Source organism: Miniopterus schreibersii (assembly GCF_964146895.1).
Source record: "Miniopterus schreibersii genome assembly, chromosome: 1".
Taxonomy (NCBI): domain Eukaryota; kingdom Metazoa; phylum Chordata; class Mammalia; order Chiroptera; family Miniopteridae; genus Miniopterus; species Miniopterus schreibersii.
This window is the reverse complement of record NC_138101.1, coordinates 144,478,555-144,499,305: the sequence shown is the minus strand read 5'-3', so window position 1 is coordinate 144,499,305 and position 20,751 is coordinate 144,478,555. Positions and strand designations below refer to the sequence as shown.

Genomic DNA, 20,751 nt, shown 5'->3' with positions numbered 1-20,751 from the left:
ACTATAACTTTTGGTTGTGATCTAGTTAAAAATGTAAAGAGCATATTTTTTTAGGTTTTGAATGCCAGCTTGATTGAGAAGTAAAAAACTTGTCTTATTTGGTTCACAGTTGTGGACATCTGGAGCATTTCCTTATTTTATCCTAATATACTTGTTCAGATGTTTGGACTGTAAGTAGTTTATACAGATAGATACTATTAAAAAGGCACAAACCTTTATTTATCAACCAGCTGTTGTGGTATAGTTAGAGCAGGCTTAATAAAGAAACGCTTATGGATAGAATATCTTAAGGCTTTGCCTTTCTCATAGGAGAGGAAATTGTGTGGTAACAGGATGAAGCTAATTTGGGCCCTTTACACGCCCTGAGGAGAATTTTTGCCTTTATTAGTCAAGAAGTAAAGCAGTACTTTTTTCCAACAATTACTTTATATATTTATACAAACTAGTATTTTAATTGGTTATTGGTCAATAACTGAAAAAGTGTCATCATTAAGATATTACTTAATTTGCTGTTAACTTTTTAAAACATGTGCTTTACCAAACACCATCTATGGAAGCATGAATGCATACTGTGTGTGGAATATGCTTGCCTCCAGACACAGATACTTTCGAATTTTCAAGACGTAGTTGACCTACTCCAATCTTTCCATAGATGAATATGGATCCTCTTTTCTCCTTTAGAGCTAAAGCTTCTCTATCTGTTTTTACAACTCGATTTCATTTATAAGAAAAATGTTAGGGATTTCTGTTTTTTGATAAATTGTTTTTAGTGTTAACTTTTATGTTGCCTGTACCCTCCTGGGCAGGATCTCTTGAGGTGTTTTTCTATTGAATAACTTTGGAACTATGGTTAATAGTTTTTGCAAGGAAAGCAGAGATGTTTTTAAAATCTGTGTTTAAGTATCTGTTACATGTCCAACATATGCTTGTGCTTTGGAGATTGCAAAGTGTGTGGGTTTATGAACATAAACATTTATTTTTAACAGAGTTAAATACCGTCTACACTACATTCCTTAATGTTTTAACAAGTCAGTGTGACCTTCCAGTTATGTCTAAAGTGAGAGGGATTTTGATAGTTTGGATATGAGAAAAATTCTCTGCACTTTAGAAGGAAGGGTAAAATCAGGGGTTTTACTTGGGAGTACTTTTTAAAGTGATGTTCCTGTATACTGCAGTATACAGGTTAGCATTCTATAAGCTTTTAGGTAGAAAAGTAGACTAAAAGATGTTCCATAGTTTTGGAGAGTTTAAACTTTAAAGCCAAAAAGATTTTCTAACCAGAAAATTCAGTTGATTCAAATTTTATTATAGTATAAATTATGTATTCTAGGTTAGTTACAGTCTTCAGAGTCTTTTGATGCTGCCATTTGGGGACATATATATATATATTTTAATCCTCACCTGAGGATAATTTTTCCATTGCTTTTCAGAGAGAGAGGAAGGGAGAAAGAGAGAGAGAGAGAGAGAAACATCAATGTGAGACAGAGACATCGATTGGTTGCCTTCCTGCAAGCTCCCTGACCTGGGTGAGGGCTGGAGCCTGCAACAGAGGTACGTGCCCTTGGCCGGAATCGAACCTGGGACCCTTCAGTCTGCAGGCTTACGCTCTGACCACTGAGACAAACCGGCTAGGGCTATATTTATATATTTTAAACTTCTTTCAATGTTGCTGTGAGAAAAGGCTTGTTTTCTATTACAAGTTAATGTTCACTTTGAATGAGCTACCATAATTTTAATTGCATGAGAGAAGAGTATGACTATCTCTGATAAATTGGATAAAGTTGAGGATTATTATTCTTTAAGTATATAAATGTAGTGGAAAACTCTCAGTGAAAACAATGTAATAGAGTTCCTCGAGGATTAGAAGGAATTAGAATATTGATACTCAGGGTAATCAGGTAAGGATATTTTCAGGGAACCTACTTAGAACTCATTAAAATGAATCTTAATGTCAAAAACTATATTGTATCCAGATTTAAGGTTACAAAGTCCAAAAAACTTTACTGATTTTTCTTATTTTTTTGAGGTATTTTCTATGATTCTTACAAAATAAAATATAGTGTGTATGTGTGTTTTTAACTTACTGGGCATACTGGGCATTTTTTTATTTATACTTTGTTACCATAGACAACTGTAACCATCTACATATCATGGTGCCTAGAATTTAGTAGTTGCTCAATAAGTTGTGTGTGTAGTTTTTTTTTTTAATGACTGTTTTCAGGTGATCTATAACTAGTAAATGAAGTACTTAGTTTTGAAGGTCTCTTCTGGTTAATTTATATGAATTCTGCCATGTCTTGATAGACATGTGAGGGGAAGATGGAGTAGTTTATGTGTGTCTGTGTCTGTTTTATCAAAGACAGCATGTCTTTTTTTTTTTTTTTTGAGATTGGCATAGGAAGTGCAGAAGTATCACTAGTGTAACCCAGATCACTAGTGTAAGACAGATGATAACAGTTAAGCCAATTTGGATTGTGGAATGAATATTATTGTCCATTATATCAGGGGTCATAATGTTCAGATGTTTCTCATCAATGCCCACATAAACAGCTGAACCAATCAAGGGATTTCAGGATGCTGAAAAAGCAGTTTAATTATTCATCTATTATAGCTTCTTAAACTGGCCAAGGGTGAGCTTTACCATGAAGTGGGTAAAGTAAACAGAAAAAAAAAAAGTCTGCTCAGTTTTCTTAACTAAAAACCTGGCTTTGTTTCTCTCTAAACTGTAGCATTTTCTGAAACTTGAGAAAAACCATTTGCCTAGCACAGCTGTTGACTTCCTACAACTGAAATGTTTTCCATTCCCTTTAAAATAAGCCCTTCTGATGCAGAATGTAGACCACATGTATCATGCAGACCAAAAAAGTTTGCTGAGACTACTCTGATCGGTTGCCCTGGGTCCGGAATCTTCACATTCCAGGCAGAGCTCCAGCTGCTCCGATTTAGTTCCCTCGTTTGGATTGGCTATGCTGCTTACTCTTTTCTCCACCCCTTAACTTTCACTGGGAGAAAGTTCTTGAGCGAGAGATTAAATGTAAGTGCTGTCACCGGGCTTTCTGAGTGCAGCTGGCACCATGGGTGTGCTACAGAGCAACTTCTGTTTGCTCTGAGCCCCCTGCCCTGCCTCCCCTTTCACCATGTTTCCTCTGGCAAGATTTTAAGTACAGCAATTCAAGAAGATTTCTCCTCCTAAACGACATTATTCTGAAGCGTATTGCCTCTTGATTGCTGGAAAAGAATCTTAAATTCATTTCAAAAGTAACTTATGAACAAACTTATTAAAAGGGATGAAAGGACCATTGAAGTTGATTAGCACTAATTTTCCACTGTGCCAAAGTGCTCTGTGCCTTTCCGAGGAAACTATAGCAGATCTGGTGAGTGTGCCATGCCAGTGGGGAGAATTGAATGTCCCTCATCTCCCTCTTTCCCTAGGGACAGCAGTCATGAGTGCCGGGTATGCGGGGTCACAGAAGTAGGTCTTTCCGCATATGCAAAGCACATTTCTGGCCAGTTGCACAAAGATAACGTTGATGCCCAGGAAAGAGAAGATGACGGAAAGGGAGAAGAAGAGGAAGAAGATTATTTTGACAAGGAACTCGTTCAGTTAATAAAACAAAGGAAAGAACAAAGTCGGTGAGTAATGATTGTGGTTTTTTTCAAGTGCCCATCTGAAACAGCATAGTAGAGAATACATTTTTCATTTCCATCCTTGTCAGCCTATAGCATTCAACCATATCTTAGTTGTGAAGTTTAACTTGCAGTTGCTGTCTTATGCATAAAAGGGCAACAGAATGCTTTCCTGAACTACTATACTGTCTGCTTTAAAGAGAACTCAGTGGTCTTCCTGCGTAAAGCTAGCTATCACTGCTACATCTCTGAAATTTTTACTATGTTGATAACTATGTTTAGGACTGTTTTTATTCCAGAGATTTTGGATACTGATAAATTCTATTTATTTGATACCCAAATTTTCTAGTGGAAAGGTGTTAGTATGTAAGCTTCACATGAATATTTTATATAGTCTTATTGCATCCCTTAGGAAAAACTGTTTTGCCTAATTGAATTAGCTGGTGCTTCTACCAAATTTGATGTATCCTTTTATTATTAAATGCTTTAATACTTATTGAATAAACTTATATTTTAAATTTGAGTACTAGTTATATCTGGTCTGTACTTCATTTTTAGAAGTTTGAATGCAAAAAGAAAGTAATTTTTACTCTATATGCCAAAAGTTTCCTGAACATGTCCTTGAAGGAGACTTTCTTAGTTTTAAAATGTCACTGGCAACTTGGTTCTTAAATTGTTCAGTCCTTCAAATGACATTGTCACTACTTTCAGTATAGCTATAGTTGACTCTTGTTTTAAGGTATTGGAGCCTCTAGGAGACTAACTTCTATTTTGGCTATTATGCTCTTGTGCCACTGGTAGCTTATCTGTATAAATGATTCAACATTAAGTCAGAGGGTAAAAGAGCTTCTCAGTAAATTCATATTATAGTTAACTTCTAATTATTATAGTTAACTTCTAATGTTACAGACATTAGAAACTTTTAGAGCCAACTAAAGTCAGTACTGAGTTTAAGATTTATGTCAAGTTCAGAGGAGGGAACCCAACTACAGAAATTTTGTTTTGGAATTTTCATTCAATCAAGGCCTACTGGTTAAGAATGTAGACTCTAGAGTAAGACAGCCAAGGTCCAAATCTCTGCCATACCACTTACTGTCTGTGGTATTCTGTGCAAGTTACTTCCTTTTTAAAAAAAAAATATATCTTTATTGATTTCAGAGAGAGGAAGAGAGAGGGAGAGAGATAGAAACATCAATGATGAGAGAGAGTCATTGATTGGCTGCCTCCTGCACGCCCCTGGCTGGGGACCAAGCCCGCAACCCTGGTATGGGCCCCGACTGGGAATCGAAGCACGATCTCCTGGATCCGAGGTCGATGCTCAACCGCTGAGCCGCACCTGGCCGGGCTCAAGTTACTACCCTAATCCTCAGTTTCCTCAGCTAAAAAGTAGGAATAATAATACTTGCTTCAGAATTGTGAGAATTAAATGAGATAATCTGTATAAAATTCTTAGCATTAAATGCCTGACACTTAGTAGATAGTCAATAAATTTTATCTAGTATTCCTCTTTTTTTTTTTAGCACCTACCATATGCTAAGCACTATGCTAGGCATATCATAGGAAGTTTGTAGAAGAAATAGTTTTACACATATTCCTGTGATGTTTGCTTAAATTCATTCACATTTCTACAGGCTCCTTATCTAACAAGAATAGTTCAAAGAGCTGTAGCTTCTTCATAAAAACCTCCAGCAGAGAGAGCTCCTTAAAGCATTTATTGTGGGTGCTGCTTATTTGGTTTTTGCTATTTTACTCCTGTTTGTGACCTTATTTTCTGAGCTAGGTTGTAAGCCCTTCAGGAACAGGAAAGGAGCATAAAAGTTTTCATTCACCGCTAACAGTCATTGAATGTGTGCTTGATAAAGTGTTTATTAATGAACGTGATTATGCATAGTAAAAGCTTACCATTTAAAATAGGTTAAGAAACTGGGTTTTTCAGAAGGAACCAACAACTGGAGAAATAATGGTATTAAGAGCAGCTGAACTTAAATTGTGTTAACTATGATAACTAACCATAGCTACAAAATATAATTGTTTTTATTTTCAAAAAGCTGTGTAATGTAAATATAATAATTGGATGATAGGGACAAAAATCCCAGAACATGCCAAGAAAAACAGGAATAAGAAAAGGAGTATAAATGTGTCAAACTTAATATTTCTGGGGTGAGAGGAGAAACAAGATACTGTTTAATTTCTAATTTGATAAATTGTGAATATAAATTTATATCATTTAAAGATATGAAAGCAACCACTATTAGAAATAAAAATGGACTCGCTATTACATATTCTAAGTAACAGGGGAGGGAGGTCGGGAAGTTTGGTGGGTTATGCCTTTAAAGGAAATATAAGAATTTCTTTAAATCAGTAATGAAAAACTTTTTCTTCCAGACAAGATGAACCCTCCAATAGCAGCCAAGAAATAAAATCTGATGATAGGCGGCTCCAACGGAGACGAGAAGACAGAATCCCTTACCAAGACAGAGAGAGCTACAGCCAGCCAGCATGGCATCATCGGGGACCTCCTCAGCGGGATTGGAAGTGGGAGAAAGAGGGCTTTAGTAATACTAGGAAAAACAGCTTTGCACATTCTTTAAGGAATGGTGGTGGACCAAGAGGATGTTCTGGGTGGCATAAGGGTGTTGCAGGAGGCTCCTCTACTTGGTTTCATAACCATAGTAATTCTGGAGGTGGTTGGCATTCAAATAATGGAACAGTAGATTGGAATCACAGTGCTACAGGAAGGAATTCCAGCTGGCATTCTGAAGGAACAGGTGGCTTTTCCAGTTGGCATGTGAACAGCAGTAACGGAAACTGGAAATCCAGTGTACGCAATACAAATAGTTGGAATTACAGTAGCCCCGGAGACAAATTTCAGTCAGGCAGAAACAGAAATTCTAACTGTCAAATGGAAGACATGACTAAGCTATGGAACAAGAAATCTAAGTCAAACAAATACAATCCAGAGAGATATAATTGGCAGCGACAAGAAAATGACAAAGTTGGTACAGTTGCCACATACAGAGGTCCTTCTGAAGGATATACAAGTGATAAATTTTCTTCACAAAGCTTATTTGATTTCAATTTTGAGCAGCCGGAAAGCCAAACCAGTAAACAGACAGAGAGTATAGTTTCCAAAATTGGTGGAAAGAGTGGCAGCCTAGCAAGGGAAAAGCTCCGTCGCTGGACTCCGTACCCATCCCAGAAGGCTCTGGATTTACAGTCAGGAATGAAAGAAGTAACTGGTAACAAGTCAGAAATGATAGATAAGCCTTTTTTTGATTTTACCTTAATCCTAGGAGCACAAGAGCTCCAAATTGATGAGACAAATAATTCCCCAACATTGAAAACGCAAAAAGAAACACATACTGGATCGCTTAACCGCAAAACCACTTCTGACTGCATTACAGGAAAACCTGAACAAGCGCGTAACTTAAATAAGATGCCATCATTGAAATCCCCACTTCTTCCAATTCCAGTCACTAAATCAGTCCCTCAAAAGCAAGATTCAAAGAATCCCTCAAAAATCACCAAAGCGAATTCTTTTTCCCCCGGAGAACATTCAAATTCCTTGAACAAACACACGGAGGAAGACAGTCATGGTTCTTCTTACATGTCTAAATTGCAAACTTCATGTCCTCGTGGTTTAAAAGGGAATAAAAGTAGATTTGGTACTCAGAGGGAACCTGATGAGAATTTAAGTGATACACTACAAAAAGCCAAAGAGGTGCTGCAGTTTCATGAGACATTGCAAAATCCACTTAGCACTTCTAAAAGGATCAGGAACTATGAAAAAGCAGGTAGGAACGTAGAAGAGTCTGAAAAAGGGTCTTTGAAGATTGAGTTTCAAGTACACTCATTAGAAGATGAAAGTGATGGAGAGATATCTGACACAGAAAAGCACGGAACAAAAACTGGAACCCTGGTTTCTGCAACTACAGAAGCCTTATCTTGCAGCACTCACGGTGCTGATCAGAAGGAGGGAGATGACCAAAATCTGAAAACATCTAGAAAACTATCCACTTCCCCGTGCGAGTCAGTAGTTCACCAGAAAGAATCTGAGTTACAAATGACATCTGCAGTCAGTCCACGCGCTGGCTTATTGCTAGATTTGAAAACCTCGCTAGAAGACGTACAGGTTGATGACTCTGTTAAATCTCATGTATCTTATGAAACAGAGGGCTTTGAGAGTACTGGCTTGGATGCAGATCTTCAAAAGAGCGATATAGCTCAGCCCTCAGGCCTTCTCCTGCCTGAACTAAGTAAACTTGGCTTTCCTGCCTCACTCCAAAGAGATCTCACCCGGCACATTAGTTTGAAGAGCAAAACTGGAGTGCACCTTCCTGAGCCAAACCTCAACAGTGCTCGCCGCATTCGCAATATTAGTGGTCATCGGAAAAGTGAAACAGAGAAGGAATCTGGGCTCAAGCCAACCCTTCGGCAGATTCTAAATGCATCTCGGAGAAATGTCAACTGGGAACAGGTCATTCATCAAGTAACCAAGAAAAAGCAAGAGCTAGGCAAGGGCTTACCTAGGTATGTGCCTCTTTTCAGTATCATTTCTCTCTCTTTTAAGCTTACCATTTGACCCTGATCAAGAGAATTCTTGTTACATTTAATTAAATGTTTGTGAAAAATATGTGTGCCCTGCCTGGGTAGCTCAGTTGGTTGGAGCGTTGTCCCAGGTTGTGGGTTTGATCTTTGGTCAGGGCACATATAAGAATCAACCAATGAATGCATAAGTCATGGAACAACAAATCGATGAATTCAGGTTAAAAATTCAGGTCATTTCTACTTCTGAGAAATGAGATGGGGACATAGAAAAAAAAAACCAGAAATCCAGCACTTTGGTTTTAGGGGCCAGAAAATAACAGCATTAAAAAAGTATATCGCCCAGCTGGGCATGGCTCAGTGGTTGAGCATTGACCTAGGATCCAGGAGATCGCGGTTTGATTCCCAGTCAGGACACATGCCCGGGTTGCGAGTTTGATACCCGGTTGGGAACATGCAGGAGGCAGCTGATCAATGCCTCTCTCATCATTGATGTTTCTATCTTTTAAAAAAAAAAAAAAGACACTGCCTTTAAAAAAAAAGTATATAAATCTGCTCCTTATCTTTAGATCTTAATTAAGTGGTGCAACTTTAAGTATAACTGTTCTCATTACCTTTTACTTAGAACCTATGGATAGTTACCCTTCTGTATTTACTATGGGCATTAGATTTGTGATCACAAAGTATTTTCTCTTAAGTACTTGTGTAACATGTTGGCTCATCACCTGATGTTGAGGTAAAGCAGCATTCAGCCTGGGTTTGCTACTTGAACATCAATCTACTGCATTATTATTATATAGCCCTCCGGGCTTAAATTTTGATCCTTATTGAAATAACGTGTTTATTGTGTCCCCTTTTCCTTTTCCATAGCTTGTGAGTATTGAGATTACAAATATAAGGTTCTGCCTTGGCCCGTGTCGCTCAGTTGGTTGAGCGTCATCCTGTGCACTGAAAGGTTGCCGGTTCAGTTTCTGGTCAGGGCACATACCCAGGTTGTGTGTTTGATCCCTGGTCGGGGTGTGTACAGGAGGCAACGTATCGATGTTTCTCTCTCGCTTCTCCCTTCCTCTCTCTTTTTAAAAAAAATCAATAAAAAACATATTAAAAAACAAATAGAAAATTCTTAGTATAATGTCTGGCACTTGTGAATGCTTAGTATACATTTTTATTTGTTTTGATTTATTTGCTATTAAAATTACATACTTGTTGGTTTCAAGCTCTATATTAAACAAAACCTTCCATTTTTACTCTCAAATGTATTCTTATAGCTATATACTAATCTTGAATTTAGACATACTTCTCTCTATGTTTTGATTTATAGAACTTATAATGCAAAACTTATACTGTGGTTATTTATGTCTGTAAAGCTCTGACTGTGAGCTCCTCATGGGCAGAAATCATCTTACTTATATTTGTCACAGTGCTTAACAGAGTCTGGCACATTAAGTGGTGCTCCCTTCTGTCAACCATGTTGGATTTATGATTTTTTTTTCTTTCTTAAGGTTTGGCATAGAAATGGTGCCTCTAGTTCAAAATGAACAAGAGGTCTTGGATTTGGATGAGGAGCCTGATCTGTCCAGTCTAGAAGGATTTCAGTGGGAAGATATTTCGATTTCTTCATCTCCTGGGTTGGCAAGGAAGCGAAGCCTTTCTGAGAGCAGTGTGATCATGGACAGGGCTCCTTCTGTATATAGCTTCTTCAGTGAGGAAGGTGTAGGCAAAGAAAATGAGCCCCAGCAGATTTTTTCACATAGTAACTCATTGAGGGCTGCACAGAGTCAAAAAACAACTGTGGGCCTTAAGCAGGAAGTGACGCCTCTGGCTGCCTCCCTAAGAACAGGTGAAAGGGCTGAAAATGTTGCTACTCGCAGGCGACACAGTGCACAATTATCCTCTGACTGTACAAAATCTTTGATGCATTTGGCAAAAGACCTGAACAGCCAGGAGAGTTCTGGACCGCCTTCAGAGAATCAGAATGCCAAGGAGAGTAATGGAGAAGGAAACTCTTTATCATCAAATGCATCCTCAGCTCTTGCAGCCTCCAGTTTGGCAGATGCCGGCACAGATAGTAGCTGTACCTCTGGTGCTGAACAAAATGATGGTCAGAGCATTAGAAAGAAACGAAGAGCCACTGGAGTGAGTATGATTCCCTGTGTTTTTTGTAGAACATTTTATGTCGTGACTTGGAGGTTGCAAGAAAGACTTAACTGTTTAATTTTTCTTGGGTGTCTAGGGTTGTGGTTCTCCCTACTCTGGAATAGAAGACTTGTAAGGCTCTTACTGTTACTTTCAGTTTATTCTACTGGTTTCTTTCACTGAGTAATTCTACTGAGTTACATGTAATTGAATATGAATGTACAGTACCAGGAAAATATGAAGTCATCTCTAAAATTAGTCTTCAAGTCAATCATTTTTGTATCACCTGACAAGGAGTAAGCCACATCTTCAGCTGTAACTTTATCTGTTTCCATGATGCATTCTGAACTGCTCTGAAGAAAGGCATTCTAGTGTTGCCTTTGGAGAGCATGTAGGCTTATTGGATCCAGGAGCTTTAGGCTTAACACCAAGAAAATTTTAATACTAATAGAGTGCAGCTATATGAGCATAGTCTTAGAAATATTTATAGTCTCTGTTACTCTATCTTTCATGCTTCATTTACCCAGCCTGGCCTTTCAGAATTTATTCCTTCTCTGTCACCACTTCTGTTCTGGCATCTCTGTTGCTAATATTGCTTGACCCTTTCAGGAACCCTTTCTGAAAAGAATTGTGATAGTGATACAGTCTGGAATCTGGCACTGTGAGAAAATGGGCTGTTCCCTTTAATACTGAGGCAGTGTAATATAGTAGAGTAAATAAGGGCCTAGGCTGTAGACCTGGATTCAAATTCCAACTCTGCCCCCCTTTGAGGTAGACACTGTAGTGGATATTGTTGGGTGAGAGATTGTCCTGTGACAAAGCTAATATCTTGGGGCTTATTTCAATAGACTAGCTTTTTATTGTAAAGATTTTATTGATGAAATATAAAATAGAGACTGTGCCATGATGAAATCAGATATATGTATCACTGGCATTGTCCATACTTCTATGTCTTGCTTTACCAAGGTTTGAAATGCTTTGCCCTTGCCATGTGGGCTTTACCACTTCTAGAATGCTAGGAAGGTACTTGACCTTAGATTTTTTAAAAATCATATACATTTATTCAACTAATATTTTAGTTCATACCATGTGCTTGAGATTCCTACTACTATCCTGTTAGAGATGGTAGGTATAATGAAGACTATTATATAACTATCTCAGAACTGATTTTTTTCCCCTTCTGGATAATGGCCATTATGTATTTAATATTATTCAATTTTCTGTATTTCCTCAGGATGGATCTTCTCCTGAACTCCCAAGTCTTGAGAGAAAAAATAAAAGAAGGAAAATTAAAGGAAAGAAAGGTATAGTGCAGAATATTCTGGCAGAAAGAAATTATTCTCTTAGCCCTTTTATAACTTGATATAGTATAGCTTATGGTTGTCAAACACTGATTGTCCATTTATTATTATTATTTTTTACATTTTTGTTGTCTTGCTTAGTGGCATAGACAAGTTTGATTTTCTATTATATACAGTTGCAGCTATAGAAGAAATGCATGGTGCCACATAGATCTGTAAGCTAAAGTTAATATATATCTTGGACAAATTGAGTTCATTATAAAATCAGAAAGTCTCCATTGGGCCTTTTCAGTGAGATGAAGAGGAACAGGCCTTCAGTAAATTTTTGTCCATTCTGGTTCAATTTAGCCATTTCTTTTATTTTTGAGGCATTTATTTTTGAGGCATCTTGGTTGCTTTTCTCATATGAGTTAAGGAGAGAAGTTATTAAGGTGGCTCCCTGGCTGATATGCTTTTACAACACTTGCTTTCCACTGACTCTTACCCTGATCCAGTATAATAGCTAGTGTGGAAAGTGATTGGATGAGCCTTGGGTGATTGGAAGTGACACATAAGGTACAAGTCAAGGATGACCCCAGTTTCTGGCTGGGGCAACTGTGTGGATGATGTATCATTTGTAGAGTAGAAAACTCCATGAGAGGAACAGCTTGAGAATAGAGTAAGGTGACAAGTTCCCTTTTGGATGCCTTGAGTTAAAGGACTTTTAGAGACACCTAGGTAGAGATATCAAGTTAGTAGTTGGATATGTGGGTCTGGAGTTTAGGAAAGAGGTCCTGGCATATTGAATGGGAAAGAGACAAAGATGACATACATACACATAGCAGAACATTTTATTTAAAGTAACTTAAGTGTACTATTTTACAGCTATATCTCCTTCAGGAAAACTTCTGTAATAAAGATAACTATATTAGCTAACAGACTAGAAAAATATGGATTGGGCAGAGTGTGCAAGTAGAACAGGCCTGGGGCCCAATCTAAGCAAAAGCCCTGGGTGAAGAGGGTGGTAGGCAAAGGAAGAAAGGGAAATGAAAACTACAACAGTTTTTTGCTTGGGACAAAGATTTCACTGGAAGGGTAGTGGTGGAAAATTGTTATTAGGTAAGAAGGTACCATGTGGTGGTACTTGTGAACTTTTGAGGCACTTTCATCTTAACCAATTCTCACTTTTGGTTTCTAGCTCTGACAGCATACTGTTTAACTACATGACTTGTAAGATTTGGTGAGGCTCCAGTACCTATTGGGGAGAAAATAAAGGCTTATCCTAGATAACTGATATAGTTCCATCTTCTGAGGTGCTGTATTATTAAATATTAAAGGGAAGTCTCCAGTATTAAACCAAGGCTCATGGTTTCTTTTGGCAGAACGTTCCCAGGTTGACCAGCTGCTGAATATTTCTTTAAGGGAGGAAGAACTAAGCAAGTCATTGCAGTGCATGGATAACAATCTTCTGCAAGCCCGTGCAGCACTTCAGACAGCTTATGTTGAAGTTCAGAGGCTGCTTATGCTCAAGCAGCAGGTAACAAACAGCTGATGGAACATTTAATGAGAATCGATCATCTCTAAAGTCGGATTTGAAAATTTATAACAAAATACTTTATTTTTAGATAACTATGGAGATGAGTGCACTGAGGACCCATAGAATACAAATTCTACAGGGATTACAAGGTATTTGGAGAGAATGTGATGGATTGGGCCCTCTGTAGCCTGTTACCTTTTTTTCCTCTATAGAGGGGAATTAAAGTAGTCATTAAAAGTCATGATTTCTCTCATGTCTCTTTGGTTCCATTCTTCTATTGAAAGGCCTGTGAGACTTTACATCCCCAAATGCTGAGCAGTGGGGGCAGTATGTTACAGAAAGAACCTTGGGTTAGGCATCAAAAGACCTGGGTTCAAATCTTGGCTCTTCCATTAGTTACCTATGTGACTCTGGATAAGTCACTGAAATATGAGAAATCAGATTATTAATTCCTGTTCTGTCTGTATCCTTGGTGGTTATGTAGATATATGACAACTATTTTGAAGAATTATGAAGGACTTTAAATTCTCTTGTAATCTTTAAAAACACACTTTGGCTTAAGAAACAAGTGACCTTCAGATATCATTTTTGCATTTGTATATATGTATATTTTCCATTCCAGAAACATACGAACCTTCTGAACGCCCATACCAGGTTCCCTGTAGCCTTACACGAGAACAAAGGAGCAGTAGATCTCAAACATCTGCTGATGCCACGCTGCTGCCTACTCCCTTTTTCCCAGTTTTTCTGGAGCCTCCATCTTCCAATGTGTCTCCATCGTCCACAGGAGTTCCTTTCCAAGTAACCACATCTCCTACTTTCCAAGCCCATGGCAGTGTTCCTGCTCCAGACTCATCAGTTCAGATTAAACAAGAACCTATGTCTTCTGAACAAGATGAGAATGTGAATGCTGTGTCACAAGGCTCTCTTTGCAATGTGTCCAAGGAATTACTGCAAGGTAATAGTATATATACTTTTCTCTGGTATACGGGCAACCCTGTAATGTGTCTAGGGCAATTTTATATCAGTGATGTTAAGTTATACTTGCCCATTAAACTGAAGTTATTACAATTAATTTTTCTTGAGGTTTTCTTCATTCATGAAAATTATTTAAATATCAATAATCTTTCCTAAATGTTCTCTAATATAGAATTACCAATTTGACTTTGTATTACCACCTTTTTAAAAGATTCCATTTATTAGCATTGGTGCAGAATTATTTAGTTTTGGGGAAATAAATGGGATTGGTATTTTTCAGTCAGTTTTCTAAATAAGTTATGTCCTCTGAATGTCTCAGCAGTTACTGTTGTTTTTTTTTTAAATATATCTTTATTGATTTCAGAGAGAGGAAAGGAAAGGGAGAGAGAGAGAGATAGAAACATCAATGATGAGAGAGTCATTGATTGAGCCCGCAACCCGGGCATGTGCCCTGACCGGGAATCGAACCCCGATCGCCTAGATCCTAAGTGGACGCTCAACCGCTGAGCCATGTCCAGCCAGGCAGCAGTTACTGTCTTAATCATCTAAAGTACAAGTCAGGATTAATATAAGCCTGAGAGGCAGGTGGCCATGATGAAAGGCAGAGGGGGCTGTGGGGTTTGGAATCATCTAATAGGAACTTGGGTGGTTTTGAGAAATAGCCAAGGTAAAATTTTAGTCTTTACATAAAATAACACTCAACTTGCCCTAGCTGGTTTGGCTCAGTGGTTAGAATGTCAGCCCATGGACTGAAGGGTCCCAGGTTCAATTCCGGCCTAGGGCATGTACTTTGTTGTAGGCTTGGCCCCGGGTGGGATCATGTGTGGGAGGCAACCAATTGATGTGTCTCTCTCACATCGGTGTTTCTCTCTCTCCCCCCCTCCGCCCTCTCTTCCTCCCCCTCTCACTCTCTCCCTCCCTCCCTTCCATTCTCTCTGAAAAGCAATGGAAAAAAATATCCTTGCGTGAGGATTTAAAAAAATAATAACACTCATTTGGTTACCATTTGAGAATAACTTCTGAACAACTTAAAATCTTATCTGAAGTTTGCATAACCCCAGTGGTGCTATATTAATAATTAAGTAAAAAGTAAACAAATTGACATTGTTTGATTTCTTGAGCCAAAATAAAAACTCTGAAGAATTACTCTAGATTTTGCTACCTGTTGCAACACTAATCTAGATATCTGTATCAACTGGATGTTATCTTTCATATTGAATTTTGTTACTATTATATGTATATTATTTAGTATTTTCCTTAAAAAACTAGTAATGAAGAATATAGTGACTTTTTAAGCTAATTTTTTTAAAAAGCTTTTATTAGATTTCTTTTACTGATTGCAAAACTGATTTATGTTGCCCTGGCTGGTGTGGCTCAGTTGAGTGTTTTTCCATGCACCAAGAGGTTGCTGGTTTCATTCCCAGTCAGGGCACATGCCCAGGTTTCAGGCTTGATCCCCCAGTGGGGGGGTTGGCAGCAATTGATGTTTCTCTCTCATCGATGTTTCTCTCTCATCGATGTTTTTCTCTCTCTCCATACCTCCCTTTTTCCTTCTCTAAAATCAATTTAAAAATTAAGAATTAAAAACCCCCCACAAAACTGCCTGGCTGGGCGTGGCTCAGCTGTTGAGCGTCAATCTAGGATCCGGAGATCGGGGTTCAATTCCTGGTCAGGGCACATGCCCGGGTTGTGGGCTCGATCCCCAGTCGGGGGCGTGCAGAAGGCAGCCGATCAATGACTCTGTCATCATTAATGTTTCTTTCTCTCTCTCTCCCTCTCCTTTCCTCTCTCTGAAATCAATAAAGATATATTATAAAAACAAAACTAATTTATGTTCATTGTAAATACTTGGGTAACTAAAAATCTAGATGTGTTATATATAAGGTGTTCCAAAAAATGCATACACTCACTTAATTTTCACTCCTTTTCAGGTTTAACTGATTTGAAATAATAGGTGAAGCCAGACTAAGCTTTGAACAAAGAAAATTTATCCTAAAGTGCCACTAGACTTTTTTTTATGGGGATACATAAAAGATAAAGTTTACAGTACAAAACCGGCAACAGTCGACGAGTTGAGGGCGCACAAATATGGAACGAAATGATTCTTGATGTTTATGATCCCATTGCTTCGAGTTATCAGCAATGCCTGGACCAGAATGGTCATCAGTTTGAAAATAAGCATTGACAAAAAAAGTATTCATCTCTGTAGAGTCTTTAAAATTTTGAAAATGAACTGTATGTTAATAAACACCGACTTTATAATAATTCAAAGTGCATATACATTTTTTGGGCGATATCCTGTATTCAGTCTTTTTTTTTTTTTTATGATATCCGAGTAGGGAAGGTTTTTTTAAAAATATGTTTTTATTGATTTTAGAGAGAGAGAAAGAGAGAAACATCAATGTGAGACAGAAATACCGATCCATTGCCTCCTGCATGTGCACCCCAACTGGGGACCAAACCCACAATGTTTGTGTGTGCCCTGACCCAGAATGAACCGGTGACCTTTTGGTACATGGGACGATGCTCGACCAACTGAGCCACACTGACCAGGGCTTTCAGTCTTTTCTTAAATCTTACATGATTGTGTTTACATGATGATTTTATACAAAGGACAAATCATAGGCTGTTATAACCTGGCTTTTTCCCACTTAATGTGTCATGATCATTTCCCTGTGTCATAAAAATATTTCATCTAAAATATTTTATTTCACTAGTATAATATTTGAGAAGTTACATAATAAGCTAGATGTGCAATAATTTACATAATCTTTGAAGGTTTAGGTTTTTTCTTTTTTTTTTTAGTATTCTGTATAACATATTGTATATGTTTTTGAGTATGTGATTATTTCATCAGTGTAAATTTGTAGACATGAAATAACTAAGTCAAAGAAAATACTTTTTAAAAAAAAAAAAGTTTATTGATTTCAGAGAGAGGAAGGGAGAGGAAGAGAGAGAGTTGAAACATCAATGATGAGAGAGTCATTGATTGGCTGCCTCCTGCACGCCCCTGACTGGCGACTGAGCCTGCAACCTGGGCATGTGCCCTGACCGGGAATCGAACCGCAATCTCCTGGATCCTAGGTCAATGCTCAACTGCTGAGCTACGCCCGGCCGGGCGAAAATGGACATTTTTAAGTCAGCTGATTTTTAAACTACTTAATGTAGCTAAACTGGATGATGTATGTGCAGGTAACATGCATAATGAAAATTTAGAACAAATAAAGGTGAATGCACTTCAGCTAAGTAGATACTTAAGTGTCTAAGAATAAAACACAATGTTCAGTAGACATTTCAAATAATAAACAAAGAAAAAAAGATTGAAACAATTCTTTTTTTTTTTTTTTTAATATATCTTTATTGATTTCAGAGAGAGGAAAGGAGAGGGAGAGATAGAAACATCAATGATGAGAGAGTCATTGATCGGCTAGCTCGCAACCCAGGCATGTGCCCTGACCGGGAATCGAACCCTGATCGCCTGGATCCTAGGTCGATGCCCAACCACTGAGCCATGCCCAGCTGGGCGAGAAACAATTCCTGCCCATAAGGAGCTTTTGTAGACTCTAAGACATCCATGCTATTTGTGAGATTACTGCAAGGTAGAGTCCTAAGTGCTCTAATAGAAATTTATTTCGATTATGGGAAGTTGAGAGATAACAGCTTTTAAAAGCCATGGTTTAGTTAACAAATGTCAGTATTCATTAGAGGTTCAATCAGTAACAAATAATTGCAGTTTATGAGTATAAATAGACACAAATGAGATGCAATAATTTTTTTCTTCATTCAGGAGAGATCAGTGACCATTGCTCAGTCGATCCATCCATTACTGCACCATTGTCCTTGTCAGAGCTAACAGAAAGTTTCCGTGAGCCTAGCCAAGAACCGAAGCTTTCCATGGAGCAAGGAAACACCAGAAACAGGGAGAATGCTCTCTATTCCCAATCAACTGGTCTTCCTGGCGTAAATAAAGAAGGTGAAGAGCCAGCCAAAGGCAACAGCGGGTCTGAGGCCTGTACCAGTTCTTTTCCAAGGTCGTTCTTTGCTTCTGAAACCCCTTTAGAGAAGGAGCCCCACTCTCCAGCTGAGCAGCCTGAACAAGCAGAGTCTACTCTGACATCAGCCGAAACGAGGGGAAACAAGAAAAAGAAGAAACTTAGGAAGAAGAAAACTCTGCGAGCCGCCCATGTTCCTGAGAATAGTGACACTGAACAGGATGTATTTACTGCTAAACCTGTGAGGAAAGTGAAAACTGGAAAGTCAACTAAAGGAGGGAAAGTAACAACCTCCACCTGGGAGGATAGCAGAACTGGCCCAGAGCAAGAGAGTGTCAGAGATGAGCCCGATAGTGACTCCTCCCTGGAAGTCCTAGAAATTCCTAATCCTCAGTTAGAAGTGGTAGCCATTGATTCTGAATCCGGAGAAGAGAAACCAGACAGCCCATCTAAGAAGGATATTTGGAACTGCACAGAACAAAACTCATTAGAAACTTCTCGTTCTGGTTGTGATGAAGTTAGCTCTACCAGTGAGATTGGCACTCGCTATAAAGATGGTGTACCTGTAAGGTAGGGATGTCCTATTGGTCCAATAAGGACAGCTTTCATCATTCTTTTGTTTGATTTTGTTTTGTTAATCCCCACCCAAGGATATTTTTTCCATTGATTTATAGAGAGAGTGGAAGTTAGGGAGGGAAGGGGGGGAGAGAAACATCGATGTGAGAGAGACACATCAATTGGTTGCTTCCTGCAGGAACCCTGACCAAACCTGCAACCCAGGTATGTGCCCTTGACTGGGAAACAAACCTGTGACCCTTCTGTCTGCAGGCCAACACTCTAACCACTGAGCAACACCAGCCAGGGCTTCATTCTTCTTTTTCTTAAAAAATATCCCCACCTGTGAAGTAGGGATGTTGTATTGGTCCAGTCAGAACAGCTTTTGCCATTATTCTTTTCTTAAAAAATAGAACTTTTTTCATGACTCGGAATTTTTAAAAGAATCAAATTTATAGAAAATCAATAGGTATTCCAGATGTGGCAGACTCATACCGTGGCAATGGAGATTTGCTGCTTTCTCATTTGTGTTATAAATATTTGCTGTACTTTTATTTCCTTTCATAAAGAAATTTCAGATGGAAAAGTGATCTCGTATCATTGCTACTTTGCTCATTGACTAGAACAATACTTTGAGTCAGGGTAATTTACTACCTGTCCTGTTCACACAGATGCTAAGAAGACTTTTGCTATTGTTTTGTAGTGTAGCAGAAACTCAGACGGTGATCTCCTCCATAAAAGGATCAAAGAACTCTTCAGGTATTTGGTTGTTCCTTTATTTAAATTAACCACAAAAAAAAAGGCTTGTAAATGTTAGAGCCAGGGTTTAAATCTACTTAAATATTCTTGTGGAATAGGAGGAAGGAGTTATCAAGAGGATTGCTTTGACCAGCTGTTACAGTATTCTTAACTAATAACTAATAATTTAATAATTTAAATCGTTAAGTCCTGGCTTTTCAGTTTCTTACTCCCATCTCTCTTACTTGGCTCTGTATCTATTCAGTTATTTAGTATTAAGGTTTCATTGGCTCCAGGGGTTTTTGCTTTGAGATGGAACTGTTTAAAGACTAATTAATGCCTTGCTCAACGAAATAACTGTATGTGACAGATATTTGATACCTTCCAGTTATTACTCAAAAACTCATTACATAGTATCATTTTCTTAATTGAAAGGCCTTGCCTGCTTTTTGCTATGAAATCTTGATGATGAAGATCTTAATGAAAAAAATGTGGTATTTTGCGAGGGGAACTAGGCCTTAAGGAGAATCCAGGGACCAATATATTATGTAATGGTTTTAATTTTTGAGTGTCTTTTCAGACACAGCAGATATGTCTGAAACTTATTCTTGTTTTCTAGAAATATCTTCAGAGCCAGGAGATGATGATGAACCCACAGAAGGGAGTTTTGAGGGGCACCAGGCTGCAGTGAATGCAATTCAAATATTTGGGAACTTACTGTATACCTGTTCAGCAGATAAAACTGTGCGAGCTTATAATCTGGTGGTAAGTTGATAGAGCAATTTGAATGGTTATGGTAGTTGCAGATTTTAGAAACTCCACCTCATAACAATAGGGAAATTTATTTGCTTTCTAGAGATGGGGTGGGCTTTAGACTAACTTTAGATAAAGTTGATCCAGCTGCTCAACAGGGTCACTGGGAACTTAATTTTATTCTTTCTCTCCAGCCTGCCTTCCTCGTATCACCTCTTCCTTAAGGTAGTTCTCCTCCTGCTCAGAAATAGATGCCAGGAGCCACTGGGGTTTCTTTTCCCTCCTACTACCAAATTATTCAGTGCATTATTCCCTGAATAATCACTTGGCAAAGGGAGGTGGGATTACAGCAGTAGACTTGGACTAGTCAGATCCCAACCTGGGAGTTTGTGATGAGTTCAGTTACATGGCTGCTATATAACAGAGAGGGGGTCAAATGAGTATTGGGGAAGTATTAGAGCAGGCATTTTCCCTGACAGTTGATTAATTGTGCAAGTTATTAAGGAGAGCAACAGTCTTCCACTACACACAATTAGTATACTCTAATGCTCATTACTCTGAATATTCATAGAATGAACTTTTAAATTTTGAATTTGGTATATGTCAAACT

General features: G+C 38.3%; 1 protein-coding gene across 6 annotated transcripts in view; it reads left to right on the top strand.

The window, feature by feature from the left end:
• ZNF106 (zinc finger protein 106) overlaps positions 1–20,751 on the top strand; it is a 51,690-nt gene that overhangs the window by 16,638 nt on the left and 14,301 nt on the right. For 3 of the 6 annotated variants that reach the window (XM_081153609.1, XM_081153607.1, XM_081153610.1), the window contains 10 exons: positions 3,433–3,633; positions 6,013–8,157; positions 9,675–10,308; positions 11,543–11,612; positions 12,971–13,125; positions 13,214–13,274; positions 13,748–14,083; positions 17,891–18,665; positions 19,354–19,409; positions 20,008–20,153. In XM_081153609.1, coding sequence (XP_081009735.1) covers positions 6,530–8,157; positions 9,675–10,308; positions 11,543–11,612; positions 12,971–13,125; positions 13,214–13,274; positions 13,748–14,083; positions 17,891–18,665; positions 19,354–19,409; positions 20,008–20,153 — 3,861 coding nt within the window. In that variant the 5' untranslated portion in view covers positions 3,433–3,633; positions 6,013–6,529. Of the gene's footprint in view, positions 1–3,432; positions 3,634–6,012; positions 8,158–9,674; positions 10,309–11,542; positions 11,613–12,970; positions 13,126–13,213; positions 13,275–13,747; positions 14,084–16,034; positions 16,364–17,890; positions 18,666–19,353; positions 19,410–20,007; positions 20,154–20,751 lie in introns of those variants that run through there. The other 3 variants (XM_081153608.1, XM_081153612.1, XM_081153611.1) reach the window with 3 other exon arrangements.